Genomic DNA, 21,287 nt, shown 5'->3' with positions numbered 1-21,287 from the left:
GAGGGTGTTTTTTTGGGGGGGGGGGAGAGGGGAATTAAGAGCCAATGCAGGCAGATTGGCAGGCTTACTGATTTCACTGCAAATAAGGAGCTGAGATACAAATTGCCTATCCTTGTACAACTCTTCAAAGACTTGCAAATCATTTTACAAAATATTACTAGCCCAGATACATTTTTGCTACCCCACCTGCCCACACATAATGCCATGTTAATGCTGCAGAACATCAACAACCTGGAAAAGACAATAAAGGAACAGCACTTTTCTAGTTTACCAGGGAAGTGTTTACAAGGCTATTCAAAAGGTGCATTTCCTAGGGGCAATGCATGAGGATCTGAGTCTGAGAAGCAGAAATAATCCCTATTCAGTGACCCAGTAACTTACGGAGGAGCAAAGGAAAAAGTATACAGTCCTGTCAAGACTTGCTTAGGATCGGTGCCAATGCCATTGCTACCCTGAAAAGAAACTGCCTCCCCCATCACTGGATTCGGCCTAGATTAACTGAGATTCCAGGTGCCTGTTTTTAAGCTACCGAGGCACTACATTGCTTGGGGATATCTCCTCCATCTCGCTCTTTAAAAAAAAACCCAGCTCCACAAGAACCAAGTACGGATGTTGCCCATGTTTACTGATTATCACTTTGGGAACCAGTCAGAAACAAACAAGATAAAAGAGCAGTCGTCAGCTGCTTATTGCCCGACCCAACCTCCAGCCTGTCCGCAAACTCACCGGAGTGTGTGGGGAGGGGGAGAGCGGTTCTTCGTAGCCTGGCGGTCCTGTTGGAAGGCCAAGACGCCGGCAGAAGTAAGGCAAGCGGCCGGGCAAGTTTGGACAAGTCGGAGGGCGGGCAGGCAGGCAGCTAGCTTTTTCTCTCCCTCGCTTGTTGTCCCTTTCTGCCTGGTGACCTCAGCCTTCCTACAGTGCAGCAGCAACAAACACGCCTCTCTCGGGGAAGGAGCCAACACGGCCCAGAGGCGAGGAATCAGCAGCTCACGGCTTCGTGCATAGCTGTCAGTCAAGTGTGTGCGGGAACAGCGAGGCCACGAGGGGGACGGGAAGAGCTCAGCCGGCTTCTGCGGCATCCACTCACTGTTTGGGCACTAAATTAAAACAACAGTTCAGCCACCCCCTCTCCTCCCAGGCTGGTATGTGCGCCCGCGCGTGTATATAAACAGACAGAAGAGTACCATGCCGGGAAGTCTAGCTGCAGGGATTTTTTGTGGGAAAGCAGGGGTGCGTGTGCCCCTGAAACGAGGGCACAACGAATGGGGAATCTTGATTTAGGTCACCTCGTGCAAACTGGAAAGCCATGCAGGAAATCCCCGGCCTCCTCCCTTGCCTGCTTGACCTATCTCTGGGGTTCTCATCCTGTGAATTTTACTGGCAGAGGAACTAAGAGCGAGCTAAAGCACAGTCCCACCCGCACTGTACTAGGCAAGCTTCTCTGCATCCAACACGCCTGATTTTTCACCAGCCCTCACAAGACTTCTTTTATTCTGCCATAAGACACAGAAAAGACTGTGCAGACAGCGCCGAACACGGCACTGCCCTACAGATATCCCCCACGTTGCTGCTGTTGCTGCTGCACAAATCACACTATAGACGTTGCACGCGCCAGCCTGCCTGCTTCTCCACATACCAAGTTGAAGGGGCGCACCGCGCTAGCCCAGTACGAAAGCCCCTCCTCGATGACCAGATGAGCGGCTGAGCCGTCCAGTAAAAGAACGGAGGCGGTACTCTCACGATCTGACTCTACGGACCAATGAAAACGAATCTGACGGAAGGAGGCCTGAGCCTGCTAATCCCCTCTTTTAACTTACTTTGGAGGAGGAGAAGGCGAGGACCCTGGCGGAATTTTAGCCAATTAGGAAAAGGAGGAGGCGTTTTCTTCCTATAGCAAAGCGCCGGGAGGTTGGTTCAGAGAGCCGCGTGCAGGAAGTGCTCCCCGATGAGGTTGTAGTACCAGTACCGGTATGGCGGCTGCGGGAACGAAGAGAAAACAGCAAAAGCAGCGCGGCGCTTCTGCGTTGGGCGCAACGGCTGGGGGTTCTGCGCACAAGAAGCGAAAGGTTAGTGTGGTGGGAAGGGATAGCGGTGGAACCCACCCGAAATCGCTTTACATGGCAAAATTACCTCTTGATACGCGTTTCTCTCTGTAGTCTGACTGGTAGAAGATTTTTGTTCCCCCTTGTCTCCCCTTGGCCTTTCAAGATATTTTTAAGGGTACAGAGAGAGACCTGCTGGGGGTGGTTATGGGAATGGCATCATGTGATCATTTCCAAAACGGCAAGGAATGGGCTGAGATGAGCACTTACTGTGCAAACTGATCCTAAGCAAGATTAGTCCTAAGTAAGTCCATTGGATTCAGTAAAGTATGTTCTCTGGTAAACTATTCTTTAAGTGATAGTCTTAAGCTTTACTTGCACTATGTTTCCTAGGCTTTATTTAAATAAGCACTGAACGTCACAATTCTCACTGTTGGTCGTGTGAGAAGTCAAAATCTCCAACCTTAGCTTTGTGGCTTATACCCATACTCTGGGAGAGTTGGAGTTCCTCTCCTTGGTAGAATATATTTTAAATGTAGAATGGGGCTTGGTTGCATGCTTTGCCACTTGTCCAGTTACTTATTATTTGCTACCTTTCTCACCTAACAGAAATTTCTGTTCCTCAGTAAAGGGCATTACTATGTAGCAATATTTCTTCACAGTAGATTTGAAATTGTATTCTAAAAGGATTATTTCACTTCCCAGCTCCCTGTCACTGAGGAGAAAGCTTGGCAGAAAGCTGGCTCTAAATTGAATGAGGAAATCTCCAGTGATTCTGAACCAGATAGGTAAGGAGATGCCAGACTTTATGAAAAAGGAGAGGAGCAGACTTTGTATGAATTTCCTTGAATGAGGGGGCTGCATAAAAGAGTTGGGTGAGAAAATTGAGTTATAAGTCTCCCTTGCCATAAAGGAGACTGTGTGTTCCTATATAGGCCTGGATACTTGTGTAACCCTATGCAGTGTAGTCCCCTCTGTGATTCCTGCAACACAAACCTTTGTTGATCCTTAGGAGATGCTGTAGAGGACTGAATGCATCTCTCTGAGACAACTGGGAGAATGTTATTTCTATCTAATGGATGACTGTTGGAGAGAAAGGAGATCCATCCATCCACGCAGATTGTCTTTTTCCTACCTGTAGCTCAGCAAAGAAAAAGAACAATGAAGCAGCAGAGGAGATCGAGGAGACGCCACAAGAAAAGAAACTGAGATTAGCAAAGTTATACCTGGAGCAACTTCGACAGCAAGGTGGGACACAGGACTGCTAACCCTATTAAGTATTGCAAAACATCAACAAAGAGGAGAGAGAGAGAGAGTCTGGAATAAGGGTGAAAATTCCTTCTAGGAGAAGTTTATGGTTTTTATTTATTTTATTTATTATTATCCTTTGATACAGAGAAGGGAAAACAGTTGCAGTAATTTACTCAGGCTTGCACAGCAGACAGTTTAACCGAGGTTGCTTACATTGATATCTCAACTATTTGATTCTTAGAACCTGCTTAAATGATTGGAGGTAGAGAAACACTTTTTTAAAGTGTGCTGGAGAAGGGGATTTGTTTGAGGCACTTGCTCTTCTGAAAGCTTCCTGAATTGAGGGTAAACCTTCAGTGTTTGGGATTGATTTCTGTGGTTATGCAAACAAACAATTGTGATTCTATGCACTACAGACACTTCATCTGATAAGCTGGCTATGGGCAGAGAGCTGGTACACATAGCAGTTTCAAGGGGCAGCCATGGGTTTGAGGGGATGTACAAGCTGAACATAGTGCCTTGACAAATGGCTGTTTTAGGACAGTGTTGATCAAACTTGGGTCCTCAGGTGATGTTGGACAACTTTCATCATCCCTAACCCTTGGCTAAGCTGGCTGGGGATGACAGGAGTTACAGTCCCAACAACATCTGGGGACCCAAGGTGGAAGAACACTGGGATAGTACACCTAGTTATTGCAGGGGAGACCCTGCTGGTTGCCATAAAGCAAAATCCCTGGTTATCTTAACCCCTGCTTCATATTCTTGTTGCTGATCATCTTTGAATCCCTGAGTCTAATGTCCTATTTGTGTGTTTTGCCTTGAACAGAAGAGGAAAAGGCTGAAGAAGAAGCCTTTGAGAAGGATCTGGTTGCTGGCTGGCTGAAGGAAGATGTGGTGAGTACGATACGTGCTAAGAGGTGCTATCTGCAGAAAGCTATCTGAGCTGCCATCTCTTGAATTGGGCTGCGGAAAGGCAAACGTTCCCATCTAATGGAGTCTTCTCATTAGAGGGTAGAAGAGAAATTCCTTCCACACTGCAGAGCCTGACTGCGTGTGTATACGCATGCACACACAGAGCTACTGCAGTGAGTTATCTCCCTTGAGGGGCTGGCATTCAGTGGCTCAGCATTTGTTTCCTTTCTTGAATTGATTGTCCTCTTCCATGCTTTTCAGTCTGATTGTATGTTCAAGGATAAAGTAGCCTTCTCTGATGTAGGCATCCAATAATGTTTAACATAGATCCTTGTATATACACCATGTTCACCTTTATATCAACTGATGAGAGTTGTGTGTGTTCGTTTAATCCTGTACCATTGAAAATTATTTCTGGGCCAATTTTATGTTAGCAGACATGTCCTGCTTAATTACAAACACCTTCCTCTTCTATAAACAGAGCCATAAAATACTTCAGAGCAGTGATCACTAAGACTGTATAGCTGTTTTCTAGTCTCTCAGTGCTTATGTTCTGAGCCAGGAAGGGATCACAGAGATCAGTGAAGGTCTGTTTGTTACATTGTCACCTAATTACGATTCAGTAGCACGAGCCAGGGATTTAATACGGGTATTTTGATTAACAGGTGGTAGAAGAGATGGCAATCCATTTTCTATGTCCAATGATACTAGGAACTCATCATGAGCTAAAGGGCCTAAAGGTTATGTGTGTGCATAGGTTTTAGAAGATAGACATGGATAGGCCTGGGCTAATGGACTGTGTTGTGTTTGTGTAGCTCCTAGCCTGAAATTAATTGTAGCTCATAAGAGTGTCACAAGGCTTCAGGTAGCAAGAGTGTATTCTTAATTTGCCTTGTGGTCACTTTTGGGCTTTTTGGCATTCATTTTGGGAAACAGTTCTTAGCTTGTTCCTGTCAGTTGCTTTGTCTTCTAATCAGTGAGGTGTCCTCAACTCTAAATGGAAATGGTTAGTCCTGCAGAACTACAGCTGTGTTTTGAAGTTAACAACATTTGAATATGCAGTATATTTGTGTGTGTACTTGCTGTCTCATTTGTGGATAGAGAACCTTTTTTCTGTCAAGGGCTATATTTCCTTAGGGGCAATCTTGTCAGGGCTATGCGAAAGTGGTGGGTGGAGAGTGCAGCATTGCATAGTGCGTTCACTCTGTTTCTGTGCTTTCCCTACTCTTACCTCCATTTCTCTCTCTCTTTTTTGACTGCTCCTGTCCTATGTATCCCTCTTGGGGCTCCCTTCACCGATGTGAAATTTGGTCACAGTCCACCATCCCTGACTTAAAGCTACAGTCCTCCAAGACTGACTTCCACACTCCTGGGAGCTAGAAATGTATTTACGAAATGAAAGGATAAGATATATCAGGGTTTTGTTGATTTTGAGCTTAGCACAGGATTCCATTCTGATGATCAGACTAATTTTAATTCATTCTTCTTCCATAGCTTGAACAGAAAGGAAAATTGCAGCGACAAATTGCCAAAATTGTAAGTAGAAACAGCTTCCCTTGAGCATTTTTCCTGCAGGATTTCAGAGCAGCTATTACTTGAAGGAGGGGAGGTGTATTAGTTTGCTAGAAATAACACAAGGAGCTTTTTCTTTTATTGCTTGAGATTACTTGGGGATTTATTTATCTGCTTTTAAATTAAACTCGTTCTTCCTTCTCCTTGAATGTTTTACTGTCCGTTATATAGTTCTGCCAGAAACTGTAGCTTTTCAATGCATTAGCCAAAGTGTGGTTTTTTTATGTGATTTTTTTTCAAAGAATTTGGTTATTTTGGTGGCTAGATGTTTAAAACCGCTTCTGGCTTGGCCTCTGATCCGAGTCAGAGCATTTAATCCCTACTATGCTATTTAGCTGGTGCGGGAAGGGGAGATGGCATCTGCCTAAACCGGCAGAGGCAATAGAAGGAATGAAACGTTTCTGTTGAGTTGCATCACATTGTGCAAAGCAGAGCTGAAATCTTATAGGGCATAAAAGTGTGTGATGCAGCAATCCTTGATGCTGTTGTGATTTAAGGGGTAAGTTGGTCAGATTTGTGTTTTTTAAAAATCCAGACACTTGGTTTGGATGCAGTATTCCTGTAATACCCACTTTTACTAGGAGCTTAGTGATGTTTGACTTACAGTAGCTTTCAACTTTTTGAACAAGGTGTTGACATAAGAACTCTTGCACATTTTCACCGTGACTAGTATGAAGTCCAATATGGCCCAGCTGCCGCTGTGTCATAAGCTTCAGTATACCTGTCTCAACTTTTGGCACGCTTTCAGATTGTAATCCACCCCTCAGTCTGATGCCTGGGCCTCAAACGTTGATCTAACTGGTACTCTTTGGACAGTTGCAGCCTCCAGATACATCTCAAATCAGGGTACTGCGAGGTCACCAGCTGCCCATCACCTGTCTGGTCATCTCACCAGATGATAAGTGCATCTTCTCTGCAGCCAAAGACTGCTCTATCATCAAATGTGAGTCTTATTCTCTACAAAAAGGCATAGTGTTGGGGCATAGAAGAGGTGAGCAGAGAGAGAGAGAAAGTGCATTGTAAATTTCATCATCTTCATTCTGAGAAGGGGCAAGCTCACTGGATCAAGACTTGATTTGCTTGCACCAAATGTTGAAAGGCAACTTTTTTCTTTGTGTATCAAAGGGAAGGGCCTGTTCTACTGTTGCTACCAAAATATTGTTCAAGCAAGCAGGACCTGAGCACAAGAGCACTCTCCCCTCCTGCAATTTCCAGCAACTAGTATTTGGAAGCTTACCGCCTCAGACTGTGCAGGCAGAGCATAGTAGCCGTTGATAGCCTTATGCTCCATGAATCTGTCTAATCCTCTTTTAAAGCCAGCCAAGTTGGTGAAGGGCAGGCAATAAATATAATAATGATGATGATGTGTGAATAGATGTGTTATAACTGAAGTGCATTTTTAGTTTTCCACCCACCATCCCTTCTCCCCACAGAGTTGTGCATATTTGGAATATGTGGGATGTGTCCAACATTGTCATATTTTCTGAGCAGACCCATTGAAATTAATGGACATAACTGACTTGGGACCATTAATTTCAGTGAGTCTACTCTGAGAAGTTTGGATACAACACTTTATGTGTGTTAAACATCTATCATCTCCTGACCGTATAATCATTGTTAAAGTCTCTTTGTTTACTGTTAAAAGGAGCCTTATTTTAAAAGGTAAAACATTTCCCACATTTTTTGCCTCCTCAACCATGGACTCTTCTGCAATAAGTTGAGTTTGCAATACTCTGAACTAACTAAAGTGAAGGAAGATTCTCAAATGATAATTCAAGGCCTTGAAGATGCCTGCTTGACTTTGGCTTTGCCCTCCTAATTTAGCCAACATTGTATCTTAGGGGATGTGGAGAGTGGGAAGAAGCTACATGTGATCCGTGGAGGAAAGAAGGGGACGGAGGGCAGTCACGTTGGCCACACAGCACACATCCTCGCTATGGCCATCTCATCAGATGGTAAATACCTGGTAAGGGAGAGCCTACTCTTTTCCAGAGATAAGGGGCTGCTTGAGTTCCCAGTCTTTGCAGTTGTGGCTTTTCGCTCTTTTTTTCAAAATCTGGACATTGTCTCTATCAGTCCACCTGGATAGGCTCCTTTCAATCCACTTGGATGGTCTTTTGGCTAGGGTGAGGATGTCCCTAGGGCAGGGGGTTACAGATCAGACTTGTGGTGTTGGTCATGCCAGCAGTGTGTGTGGTAGGTATGTATTGCTCAGTCAATCCTGTGCTGCAGATCTGTCCTTTCATAGGAATGGTGAAGGTTCAACACTGCTGTTGTCAACTGCTAACAGGAAAATAGGAAGCTTTCTTATATCAAGTCAGACCCCTGGTGTATCTAGCTTAGGATTGTCTACAGATCAACAGCGGCTCTCAAGGGTTTTAGATGGGAGTCTTTCCCCGCCCTACTTGGAGATCCCAGAAATTGAACCTGAGGCCTTTTTCACACAAATCATGTCCTCCATGACTGAGCTATGGCCCTATACAAGGTGAAGTGCTACTGTCCTGTCTTATAGTATAATGGATCTCTCCAGTGGCTTGATCTAAAAAGCCAGATAGAGTGAAGGAAAGAGAGAAAAGCCGCCACCAGCATACATGAATTGTCACTGACTGAATAGTTGTCTATGGAGACCTTATTACTGCTGATATCAGAGGGACAAATGCATAATGTTGCTAAAGGGTTGTGAGTGCAGATAAGTATCTTGCCTTGTCTTTTCTCTGCTAGGCTACAGGAGATAGGAATAAACTTATTATGATCTGGGAAGCTGCAACCTGCAGCCACCTGTATAAGTTCACAGGTCATCGTGATGCTGTGTCGGTAAGTTCATTAACTTGGGGTAATGGCATTACCGCTCAGACAAGCGCAGGATTTGAGTGTGGGTTTTTATGGGTATGTTTAATGCAATATTTTAACATGAATGAAAAATTATGTGAATAAGGAATTGCACAGAAGCCAGGCGAGCAGCCTTCGCAGAAACAATGTGCCAAATAAGCAACTGCAATTTACCTGATTGCTCTCTGGCCAATGAAAGAAATATTTCTGCTAGCTGTACTGATTTTCTGAACTTGATATGGTTTTTTAAAAATATATATATTGTGAGCTGCATTAAGCTATATTATAGGAAAGGTGGGATAAATATTTGAAATACAGGGAATTGCTGTTAGATGTAGATCAATGCAGGGATGTTCCTTACTAGAACTGGGAAGTGCAAAATGGCTGGTGCGTTACACATGATTTCCAATAAGGATTTTAAAGTATTTCTAATGTGCAAAGGACATTGTGTAGCAAAAATATATTTCAATCCTTGTGCTTTTTGCTTTCCCCCTTTTTTTTTCAAGTGCCATGGCATTTTTTCCACTTGTAGCAATTGCTCATTCAGTAGTACTGAAATCTCTGGAGAGGAGGCGGCGGCTTAGGTCTGGCAGAGAGATTCAAGTTGCTATGACTGAGAACACCCACCAATCCTGCCTCCTCTCTCATCCCCCTCTTGCTCTTCCCCCATGCAGGGCCTGTCTTTCCGGAAGGGCACACACCAACTGTACAGCGCTTCGCATGATCGTTCAGTCAAAGTGTGGAATGTGGCTGAGAATGCTTATGTGGAAACTCTGTGAGGAGCATGCTGTTTCTATGTACTTGTGGGGTTAGGGAATGCATGTGGCTCATATCTGAACCGTAAATGCCAGGTGCTTCACTGCAAGTCACATAAATCTGATCTGTAGAGCAGAGTGGAGATGGGCCTCGATGTCCCTGTTAAGATGCTTGTTGCTCTTTATTTTGGTTGGCTAATAGCTATGAAAATAAGTTCCACTGCTTCAGGCTTATAAACCTGTGTGGGAGACGTGCATCAGAAGCCTGTCCCTGAAGCCACTCGCTTCAGTATGACTTGCACAATCCAAAGGTCTCGTGGGAGGCCAGGAACATGGCTGGCTGGCCGTAGTATAATAGAGCTGTAAGGGAAGTTTAAACTCATCTGATCTGAATGGTCTTATCTGCACCAAGCCCAGAATCCTTTTCATGGACCCCCAACCCCCTTGCTCCAGTCCTGTTTCTAACGTGTCAGTCATAATCCTCCAGCTCATACAAAAAAAGTGAGAGCATCTCTGTGGATCCACCTTTCCCCACTACTGCAGAACCACAATGGAAGAGGTTGCTTTTGCCGCCATTTTTCTCTTGTGGAGCTACTAATAGAAAGAGAATCTTTTCCCCATACGGAGCATGAGCATCCACAGGGCCCAGCTTGTCTGAACATGGCTAATTCTGTTGGCCGTTTGCTGGCTCCTTAACAGTGTTGTTGTTGTTATGTGCCTTCAAGTCAGTTACGACTTCTGGCGACCCTTAACAGTGGGGTGATGTGAAATGTTTTTGAAAGAAATGTTTAGTGCTCAGATATATACATGGTCCACAACTGAACTTCATCTGCTTCCCTTCTTTTCCTCATTGTTCTCTCAGGTTTGGGCATCAAGACACGATCACAGCACTGGACAGTTTGAGCCGGGAGTGCTGTGTGACATCAGGAGGGAGGGACGGCACCGTCAGAATCTGGAAGATCCCTGAGGAATCTCAGCTGGTGTTTTATGGGCACCAGTAAGTACAAGAATAATCCCCTATTATTTAGGGCTTCCCTTATATAGAATTTGTGCTGGGAAGGTGGGGGTAGTCATGGTGCTCTACATGCAGCATCTTGTGCATCAAACAAGCCACTTTGCAATTGTTGCTGTAAGCTGCCCTATACTGAATCACATCATTGATCATTGCCAACACTGACTGACAACAGTTTTCTAGGATTTCTGACAGGAGTCCTAGCCCAGACCTTCCTAGAGATGTTGGGAATTGAGCATGGGACCTTCAGTGTGCAAAGCCAATGTTCTACCACTGAGCTATTGTTCTTCCTCAGTGCAGAACAGAGTGAGATGTGTATTGTGCCTGGAGGTGGAAGGGGAAACAGCTGAAGAAAGGAAAGTCCTCTTCTGTGAGCTGGTTTCCTCCCAGTGATTGTGGGCCTAAATGCAGGACCAGTGAGATAATGATGGATTGTTTAGAAATGGACCTCTGATGGCTAAGATTTTAAATATGTACACTGTGTGAGGCACCCTGCATGCATGAAATTGCCACCCCAGGAGACAGTGGCAGGGGTTCTTCCCAGCTTCCAAACAGGCACTCCAAAATGGACAGAATAATAGTGGTGGTGAAAAATGACATTCTTACACTGTGACCTTGAGGATGGTGCTAATGTGTTTAGAGACATCTTGCCTGGTGACCTTTCATACTCTACCTAGAAGCATGTTGGTCACAGAAATCTTTTGTTTTCAACTAAAATGTCTCTGAAGTTTTCATTCTCTTCCTCCTGCATTTATATTGGATAGCTGAAGGACATTTTTCCTTACACATTTGTCAGGATTGGGATTAAAAGGCATCGTGTTTCAGTGGCTCTGATCCTTTCTAGAGAATCAGTGTCAGGTGGTGGTGCTGGGGGTTCCACTCCATAGCAATTGGCTTGTGGACTTCCTCAAGGTTCCATCTTGACCTCCATGCTTTTTAACATCTACATGAAAGGACTAAAGGAAGTCATTTAGAGGCAGGCTGGAGGTGTCATCAGTTTGCAGATGACACTTGGCTCTCCTCATTTCCATTTACTTGTCCCAGGAAGGCTGTCAAACTCCTGATCTGGTATATGGAGGTTGTTTTGGGTTAGATGAGGGTGAACAAGTTGAGGTTTAATCTAGACAAAAGATGAAGGTACTGTGGGTGGAAAACAGACTGCTCTAGATGGAGGCTTGCAACAGAGAGGCACTTCTTCTGGACTTAAGTATGCAGGTTTGTGAGTTCTCATGGATTTTATGCTAACCGGGGAAGCTCAGATGGCATCAGCAGATAGGAACGCCAACTGCGAGCCTGTCAAGAGAAAATGAACCTCACCTCAATGATTCATCTACTAGTGATATTCAGGCTGGACTACTGTAATGTGCCCTACATGGGACTGCCTTTAAAGACCATTTGAAAATGTGAACTGCTACAAGGTGCTGCCGGGTACTAGTGGATGCCAGACTGGTTGCCAGTGTATTTCTGGTCCAAATAAAAGCACTTGTGCTGATCTTTAAAGCCGTAAAACAGTTTGGGACTTTGTTATCTGAATAACTGTCTGCACCTTGAGATCTTCTTTGGAAACCCTACTTCTGTGGCCGCTAAATAGAGAGAAATTAGGTTGGTCAGTTCAAGGGAAAAGGCCTTTTTGCCAATGACTTCATACTTGTGGAAATGGGAATTAGTCAGGTTCCATCCTGCAGGCCTTGCAAACATATCTATTGTGCCCTTTCTCATGATAAGAATTTTAATTCTTAAAACCATAGAAGATGAGGGCAAGGCTATCTACGCTTTGTTCCTCATGCACACTCCTCTCCTGGACTGGTTCCTCATTGCTCATCTGCTGTGCCCACTGGCCTGTGTGTGTTGTTGTTTAATGCTAGATCGGTACACCATTAGTCTACACTCATCCATGATTTGATTGTGGATGAAGGTGCCAATTTGGTTTGCATTACCGAGACCTGGGTGGGTGAGCTTGGAGGAGTTGATCTGACCCAACTTTGCCCACCTGGATTCTCGGTGCAACACCAGCACAGGCTGTAGGAATGGGGGGGGGGAGACGAGTTGCTATGGTCTACAGAACTTCCATCTCTGTCACCAGGAAACCACTCTGTCTTGGAGCTGGCTGTGAGGGCCTGCACCTGGTGTCAGGCCAAGGAAATGCAAACAAAACAAGTAAAATGAAACCTTAATATATATCAAAGGTACAAGTAAGGAATTAAGGTTGATGTAGCAGTATAAATCCTGAGAGTATTTAATATAATAAAATAGCATGAAACACAAATGTGACTATATAACAAAATATATCTGAAGTCAAACAAATAAAGTTTGGAACAAGAGTATATAAGAAGAACAATTAAAAGTATGGAAGTTGTTTCTGATATAGGTCAAAAATAGTTGAAGTATTCATTTTCTTATGCTGTGAAGGTATTTTCAAGAAGGTCCAGCTAGACGCGTTTCGACACAGAGTGTCTTTTTCAATGGCTATACAGATGGCTCTCAACATAAGTCAAATATCATATAATATCCAATGAATTATTGCAATCAATGCTTTTAGCACATTGTCCTTGTCCACAAGTTTTTTCATGTATATATATGAAAAAACTTGTGGACAAGGACAATGTGCTAAAAGCATTGATTGCAATAATTCATTGGATATTATATGATATTTGACTTATGTTGAGAGCCATCTGTATAGCCATTGAAAAAGACACTCTGTGTCGAAACGCGTCTAGCTGGACCTTCTTGAAAATACCTTCACAGCATAAGAAAATGAATACTTCAACTATTTTTGACCTATATCAGAAACAACTTCCATACTTTTAATTGTTCTTCTTATATACTCTTGTTCCAAACTTTATTTGTTTGACTTCAGATATATTTTGTTATATAGTCACATTTGTGTTTCATGCTATTTTATTATATTAAATACTCTCAGGATTTATACTGCTACATCAACTTTAATTCCTTACTTGTACCTACGTCAGGCCAAGGAGACATGAAACTAGGGTTGCTGCTGGTGTACCATCCACCCTACTGCCAGGCAGCTTCTCTGAGCAAGCTGGCAGAGGCCGTCTCAGCTGTGGTATTGGAGGAGCCCAGAACAATAGTCCTGGGTGATTTCAATGTCCATGCTAAGGCTGCCTCTAGTGTTCCAGCTCCGGATTTCATGGCCTCCATGGCGACCATGGAGCTATCTCAAGTTGTCACCGGCCCAACACAAGAGCAGGCACACCCTCGACTTGGGTTTTGCTCCAGATGGAGGAAGGGGTGGTCTGGAGATGGGGGGGTGGATGTCACCCCATTGTCATGGTCAGACAATTTCTTGGTGAAGTTTAGACTTATGGCTCCGATCCTTGGCTGCAGGAGTGGTGGACAGATTAAGATGGTCCACCCCAGAGACTAATGGAATCCACAGGATTCCTGAATGCCCTTGGGTAGTTCCTAGTAGATAGAGCAGGTGACCCTTTTGAAGCCCTTGTCACACTGTGGAATAGCGAGGTGCGTCGGGCTCTTGACATGGTTGCCCCCGAGTGCCCTCTCTGGCATTGTGGAGCCCGGTTTGCACCTTAGTACACCAGTGAGCTAAGGGCAATGAAACAGGCTGGATGACGGCTAGAGTGCAAGTGGCAAAAAACATGCAGTGAGATTGATCGGGCACAAATGAAACATTATAACAGTGCCTACACTTTGGTGGTGAGGGCGGCGAAGAAAACCCACTTCTCTGCATCCATTGCATCCTCAAGTAGCCATCCAGTGGAGCTTTTCCGTATTGTCAGGGGTCTGTGGACATCAACTCCAGGAAATGGAGTTTTAGACCCTTTGGAGGCCCGCTGTGAATTGTTTGCAAGGCATTTTGAGGGTAAAGTTGCTCGCCTTTGTAGCAGTCTTTATGCCCCATCTACATCTACAGTAGTCCCCAATGAGGTCTCCAGTGCAACGTCTGCTGTAACTTCTTGGGAACGGTTTTAGCTGATGTGGCCCGATGATGTAGACAAGGTGCTTGCAATGGTGTGGCTAGCAACGTGTCCTCTGGACCCTTGCCCTTCTTGGCTTATTAAAGCTTGCGGAGGAGGTTTGACTGAATGAATCCAGAGTGTGGTCAACGCATCATTGCGCGAGGGAGTGGTTCCAGCCACCCTGAAAGAGGCGGTGATTCGACTGCTCCTGAAAAAGCCCACCCTGGACTCATTGGTCTGCGACAATTACTGCCTGGTTGCAAATACCCGCTTTTTAGGGAAGGTGATTGAGAGGGTTGTGGCGCAGCAACTGCAAGTATTCTTGGATGAAACAGATTATCTTGACCCATTCAAGTCTGGGATCAGACCCGGTTATGGGACTGAATCGGCCTTGGTCACATTGATGAATGACCTTTATCGGGAGAAGGACAGGGGGAGTGCTATTCTGTTACTCTTACTTGAACTCTCAGCAGCTTTTGATACCATTGACCATGGTATCCTTCTGGGCTGACTTGGTGAGATGGGTGTTGGAGGCACTGTTTTACAGTGGTTCCGATCCTATCTCCAAGGTCGTTTTCAGAGAATAGCACTGGGTGATTATCTTTGGCCCCCTGGCAGTTGTGCTGTGGGGTGCCACAGGGTACCATCTTGTCCCCCATGCTGTTTAACATCTATATGAAGCCCTTGGGAGCGGTCATCAGGAGATTTGGGGCGAGGTGTCAGCAGTACGCTGATGATACCCAGCTCTATTTCTCCATAACATCTGAATTGGGAGAGGCCGTGCAAGCCCTGGACCGCTGCCTGGATTCGGTGGTGGGCTGGATGAGGGCCAATAAACTGAGTCTGAATCCTAGCAAGATGGAGGTGCTGTGGGTTGGTGGCTCCCGAGTTCAGATAATTAGTCAGTTGCCTGCTTTGGATGGGGTCGTACTCTCTCTGAAAGAGCAGGTCTGTAGTCTGGTGGTGCTCCTGGATCCATCTTTGTCACTAGAGGCCCAGGTGACCTCAGTGGCTAGGAGTGCCTCTTACCAGCTTAAGCTCGTAGGACAGCTGTGGCCATTTCTGGACAGGGATAGCCTGACCACTGTTGTCCACGCAATGGTAATCTCCAGGCTAGATTACTGTAATGTGCTCTATTTGGGGCTGCCCTTGAGGTTGGTGCAAAATGTGGCTGCGAGACTGCTCACCAGGGCAGGGTATCACCAACATATCACCCCGCTGCTGAAAGAATTGCACTGGCTGCCCATTTGTTACTGGGGCAAATTCAAGGTTCTAGTTTTGGTGTACAAAGCCCTATAAAGCTTGGGACCAGGATACCTGAAAGACCGTCTTATTCCTTATATACCCAGTTGGTCACTGCACTCTGCAGGTGAGGGCCTCCTGCAGATACCATCTTATCAGGAGGTCCATTCCATACAACATAGGAAACGGATCTTTAGTGTGGCAGCACCTACCCTGTGGAATTCCCTCCCTTTAAATATTACACAGGTGCCATCTCTGTTATCTTTTTGGCGCCTATTGAAGACCTTCCTCATTCAACAAGCCTTTTAAGTTGGGACCTTATCCCAGTCTGTGTCTGGATTGCTCTTAATATGTTTTTAAACCTTTTTTTAAACAATATGTCTTAAAACCTTTTTTAAAGATGCCTTCAAAGCTTTTTAAAAAAATGTTTTTAAAGATGTTTTGTTTTAATGTATTTTAAAGTCTGTTTTTATGATGTTTTAAAGTGTTTTTGGTGCTTTTGTTTGCCACCCTGGGCTCCTGCTAGAGGGAAGGGTGGGATATAAATCAAATAATAAATAAATAAAATTAGGCTGTTGAATCTTTGGTGCTGTTTTACTTTTTCTGTGTGATTTTACTTGGGTGAGTGTGTCAATTGTTGTTGCTGATTCTACCCCTTATTATTGTTTTGGCATTAAATATTGTTGTGGAAACTGTCTTTGTCCCTAAATTCGGCTATAAATATTTTTCAGTTGTTTTCAATATCGTTCCTGCTTGTTGTTGTTATGTGTTTTCAAGTCAATTACAGCTTATGGCGACCCTATGAATCAGTGACCTCCAAGAGCATCTGTCGCGATCCACCCTGTTCAGTCATTTCTGCTATTGACTAGCAATAGATTTTTCAGGTTGCTTCTTTAACAAATTGCAGCATACAGCTATAAAATAATAATGGTTTCCTCTTTTGGCTTAGGGGTTCTATCGACTGTATCCAGTTGATCAATGAGGAGCATATGGTGTCTGGTGCAGATGATGGGTAAGTATCTTCTCAAGCCTTAATCTTGCTGAAGTAATAGTTCTGTCAATGGCTTTGAAACGTATGCAGTATAATTATTTGTTTTTCCTGAAGGTCAGTAGCCCTCTGGGGTCTCTCAAAAAAGAAACCACTAACCACAGTGAAGAAAGCCCATAGTCTCTATGGCACACTGGGCATGGAACAACCATATTGGATCTCTTCAGTAGCTGCCTTGCTGAACAGTGACCTTGTAGCTACAGGTACCTCATACTTTGGCCTCATTTGCATGTCACTTTAAACTATAAGCTTAACTTAACTGTGGTTTAAATGTGAACATGCAGCATACCACATTGCCAGGAGCTAAGTTATGGTTTGGCCTAGTGTTTTGTCTGAATCTTGGTTCGTGGTTTCTTTCTCTCTAAACAAACCACGAGCAGTAACCAAGACTTGTTCTTCCTTCCTGCTCATAGTTTGCTTGGAGCAAACAAACCTTGAGCCCTGTGATGGCAATGCAAACCATGACTTAGCTCTAGCAGGCTGGCAAGAGCAGGGGAAGAGTACAATGTATGCACCTTTAGCCCCATGTCCTGGCATGCTGAACATTCACCTTTAGACCATAGTTTAACTGAACTATATTTTAAAGTGATGTACAATCCAGGTCTTTGAGACTCTTGCTTTTCTTGTTACATTGGGAGGAGATGATGATATTTCTGTTATCTTAAGGCCTGCTGTAGTAGAAGTTAGCAGTGTATCTCAGGCTGCAATTCTGTACTTGGGAGTAAGTCCCACTGAACTCAGTGGGATTTACTTCTGAATAGAAGTGTATGTGATTGCAGTTTTATACTCTGCTCAGTGGGAAACCTGCCTTTGTTAAGAGCGTTGTATAAAGCCATCTTCTGCTTTATTTGATGCCTACCTAGCAGGTGTTGGCTTGGTTACTGTATTGTGAGGCAGTCCAAGGTCCTTGTTAAAGTGGTCTTCGGAGGAAGTACATGTTAGCGAATCTCCTTCATGTTCTTATTGTTGCCATGTGAGTGTCCTAAAGGCAATAAAATAACCTGTTTTGGGTCTCCTAGTGTCAGGGTGGGTCTTTATTACACTTTTAAGCAAGGTGCTTCTCAGTCCTCTTTTCTGGGTGCCATTTAATGAGGATCTTCTGATATCTTGGCCTGCGATGTCAGGACACAGCTGGGTGTTTTGGAGAAACTTTTCACTTCTTAAAACTTGGGTCCACTGTTAACTTCTGCTAAATTAAATGGCAGGTTATAGAATAGATAAACATCTATTTGACAAACATCTTGCTTGTGCAGAACAGTTGAGTGGGCTAGGAAACTTTTGCTAGAAAGGACCAAACTTTTATCTGTTCAGATAGGATAATAATGTATATGTATGTATGATAGCTTTTCATATGCTGATGGCCTAACAGGAACTAACGTGTGAGAAGCTATAGAACACATTGTATACATATTATTCAACCTTAACATGTATATAAGATGTTCAAGAGACAAACTTCCCTATGCACAGTTGATGTACATGAGGACTAGGAGCCACAGATTCTTAAGACAGCAACTGATAAACCATCTCATGTCAGTCTGTATTAAGTTGTGCTGCAAACAGAGGACAAGAGAGAACAAGCTACACTAAGCCAGAGGTGACAGAAGTCCAGGAATAAGCTGCAGAAAAAAACTTTTCATTGGCGCAAGTGAGTTGGGTAACAGATTAGAGGATGAGGCAAATGATGAGCCCCAGAATGACTGGCTAATGTGATGTTAGGAGGATAACTTTGTTGAGTGTGGCGTAGTGGTTAAGGTGTTGGACTACGACCTGGGAGACCAGAGTTCAAATCCCCACGCAGCCATGAAGCTCACTGGGTGACCTTGGGCCAGTCACTGCCTCTCAGCCTCAGAGGAAGGCAATGGTAAGCCCCCTCTGAATACCCCTTACAATGAAAAGCCTCTTCGTAGGGTCGCCATAAGTCGGGATCGACATGAAGGCGGTCCATTTCCTGTTTGTAGTTTCTGAGAGTGAAAGCAAGCCCTGACACACTTTGTTCTTGGCAGGTTCCCACAGCGCCAGTGTGAAGTTGTGGAAGTGTGGAGAGGGATTCCGGAAGCTGGAGTCACTGTTTGAGATTCCCTTGGTGAGGAAAGGGTTTGCAGAGGACAGAGGGAGGCTTTGGGAGGTGTCTTTTTCCTTAACAGTATTCCATTGTAAATAAGTCTAAATTTAAGGAACACGTGGGGCACACAATACTGGTGAACTATGAATTCTAAACATGGCCTAGTCAATCTTTTCTCTCAGCTCCTCCCCTTGCTATATGAAGGTAAACTATTCTAATGTTCTACAATTGATCTTAGCCAAAAGGCCGAGAAGCAGTGTAGGGACCCCTTCTGAGTAGCCAGGTGACATTACACTGATATAGAAAACATGCCATGTTAAGTTTCCAGTAGCTCCAGGCTGCAATTTCTACACTAGAATGACCTCTTAGTTTGTAAAATGATAGTCCCTTTCTGTTGGTACTATTGCAGGGTCTTCAGGGTACAGCTGTCGGGTCAGAACTTAAAGAGTTAAGGGATGCTTTGAAGCAGTTGCCATGTTTGCAGCTGTAGGGAAAACTAGAAATTTAGTAGATTGGCAATCATGAAGAAAGAAATACTAGTCTAAACTACAGAAAGGGGGCAGCAAGGTAGCGAAGACCCTGGAACATATGTGAAAAAAGCAAAATGAAATAGTGATAGAGGTGAGACTGGCTTGTGGATCACTGCTCTGTGGCAGCTTGGAATATATACACCACTCGTGGACTATCTGAAACAATCCGTAATCCCAGTGTGACCTTGGTTTTTTTGCACTCTGGGTAAAGGTGAGATGAAAGCTCTGGCTTGTTCATTCTACATTGGGCTGTTCCTATCTGGTGTCTGCAAGGTCAGCATATCAAAGGGAGGCCAGTAAACCATCATGTCACTTTGTATCTCAGCAGCTAAACACCTGCCCAGAATTTGACATTTATCTTGGTGTGTGTTCCTTTCTCAGGTTGGCTTTGTTAATAGCTTAAAATTCTCCAATTCTGGAAATTTCTTAGTTGCTGGGATTGGACAAGAACACAGGTATTCACTGTCTCATTTCTGTTTTATTACTACACGTGCATGGTTCGGAGTTGCATTCACTGCCATCTTTAAGATACATGTAAATAGCTTTAAACTGCCCCATGCTTTCTTGAGAATGTTAGTTCTGAGACCAGATCAGGACTATCCTGCAAAATTCTTTGTACCCCCATGGAATTTGGTAGAATTCCTGAAAATTTGTCAGACCTTTTGAATACATATGTGTCCATAGATTCTAAGAAGAGATTTATTCCCTTTTAATGAAAAAAACACTCCTTGCTTAGCACTCTAGCTAATCGCAGGAGAAGGCTCTTAGTTGCTTTAAAGATTTACTCTAAAACAGCAATAAGAAACTGCAGTTAAATCTGGGTTTGCTGTTTTAAGGCCAGGCTAGAAGTGAGAGAAGGAACCTCCCTTAAGAATAAGGCACAGAGTGAGGAATGAATGTGAGACATGAGTATGAAACTTCTGTTTCTGTGAGACAAAAAGCATGCTGGGGTTGCAAGTGAACAAGAACACTGTCTCACATTCTGATAGAACACCAGTTCCAATCTTGTCAATATATCACTGTGTGGTCTGTTGTAAATCAACTTGCTGGTGTCTCTCTCTTTCTCTTTTAAACTAACTATGGCATCTTGCAGTATATAGGGGTTGTGAAATGTTTGCTTCAGCCCTTTGTGTAGCTTCAGACTCAGATTGACTAGATCACAGCACCTAAAAGAAGCGTTATCAGTGGCAGATAAACTTCTTTTCCCTGCGTTGTGTGTTGCAGATTGGGTCGTTGGTGGAGGATCAAAGAGGCCAAGAACAGCATCTGCATCATTCCGCTCAGGAAGGCTACAGCAGGAAACCCACAGATATCTGACAAAGGCTCCTAATGTTCTCTTCCTCTGTAAAAGGCTCTTGAATTAACCTGCATATTAAAATTACCTTTTATGTTTACAAGATGGTAGTGGCCATCTTTTAATTATACTTTCAATATTGCCCCAAAGGATTGTGGATGAAGTTTTCAAAAACAAGTGGGCTGTGGTTCCTGAAATAAAAGAACAATAATCTGACGTGGTCTAGAGGACCCTTTTAAAAAACTGTGTTCTACCCCTTTCTTGAAGAGTTCGGAAAGCACATGACATTCCCAGGCTATACCAGCCAAACTCAGATCTTCAGAAATGTCTGGTACCTGAAGACTTTTATTTATTTATTTATTAAATTTATATCCCATCCTTCTTCCTAGAAGGAGCCCAGAGTGGCAAACAAAAACACTCAAAAACATCTCAAAAACATACTAAAACAAAACATCTTTTAAAAAAATGAGGAAAAAAAACAAATTTAAAAACATCTTTTTTTAAAAAAAGCTTTTTGTTATTGTGTGCCTTCAAGTCGATTTCAACTTATGGCAATCAGCAACCCCCAATAGCACCTGTTATAAACCACACTGTTAAGATCTTGTAAATTCAGGTCTGTGGCTTCCTTTAGGGAATCAATCCATCTCTTGTTTGGCCTTCCTCTTTTTCTACTCCCTGCTGTTTTTGCAAGTATTATTGTCTTCTCTAGTGAATCATGTCTTCTCATGATGTGTCCAAAGTATGATAACCTCAGATCATCTAAAAAGGTAATTGTTCTTGGGGCCAAATTATTTGGC

General features: G+C 43.8%; 2 protein-coding genes across 3 annotated transcripts in view; one reads left to right on the top strand and one right to left on the bottom strand.

Moving 5' to 3' along the window:
* Positions 1–1,775, bottom strand: part of PARP3 (poly(ADP-ribose) polymerase family member 3) — a 43,287-nt gene extending 41,512 nt beyond the window's left edge. The window contains exon 1 of one of the 2 annotated variants that reach the window (XM_061617918.1): positions 1,637–1,775. The gene's annotated coding sequence lies outside the window, so the exon portion shown is untranslated. The other variant, XM_061617916.1, reaches the window with a different exon arrangement.
* Positions 757–20,593, top strand: RRP9 (ribosomal RNA processing 9, U3 small nucleolar RNA binding protein). Its single transcript, XM_061617920.1, has 15 exons — positions 757–2,066; positions 2,748–2,830; positions 3,184–3,290; positions 4,120–4,187; positions 5,700–5,741; positions 6,594–6,720; positions 7,619–7,743; positions 8,499–8,591; positions 9,281–9,381; positions 10,224–10,358; positions 16,506–16,568; positions 16,662–16,807; positions 18,608–18,687; positions 19,578–19,651; positions 20,421–20,593. Exons 1-15 carry the CDS (start codon positions 1,971–1,973, stop codon positions 20,524–20,526), a joined length of 1,446 nt encoding a protein of 481 aa, XP_061473904.1. The 5' UTR covers positions 757–1,970; the 3' UTR covers positions 20,527–20,593.
* Positions 20,594–21,287: the final 694 nt, after the last annotated feature.

The sequence above is a fragment of the Rhineura floridana genome, chromosome 3, assembly GCF_030035675.1.
Source record: "Rhineura floridana isolate rRhiFlo1 chromosome 3, rRhiFlo1.hap2, whole genome shotgun sequence".
Classification (NCBI taxonomy): Eukaryota; Metazoa; Chordata; class Lepidosauria; order Squamata; family Rhineuridae; genus Rhineura; species Rhineura floridana.
Note: the sequence above shows the minus strand (reverse complement) of the source record. Positions and strands in the feature narration are given on the sequence as shown.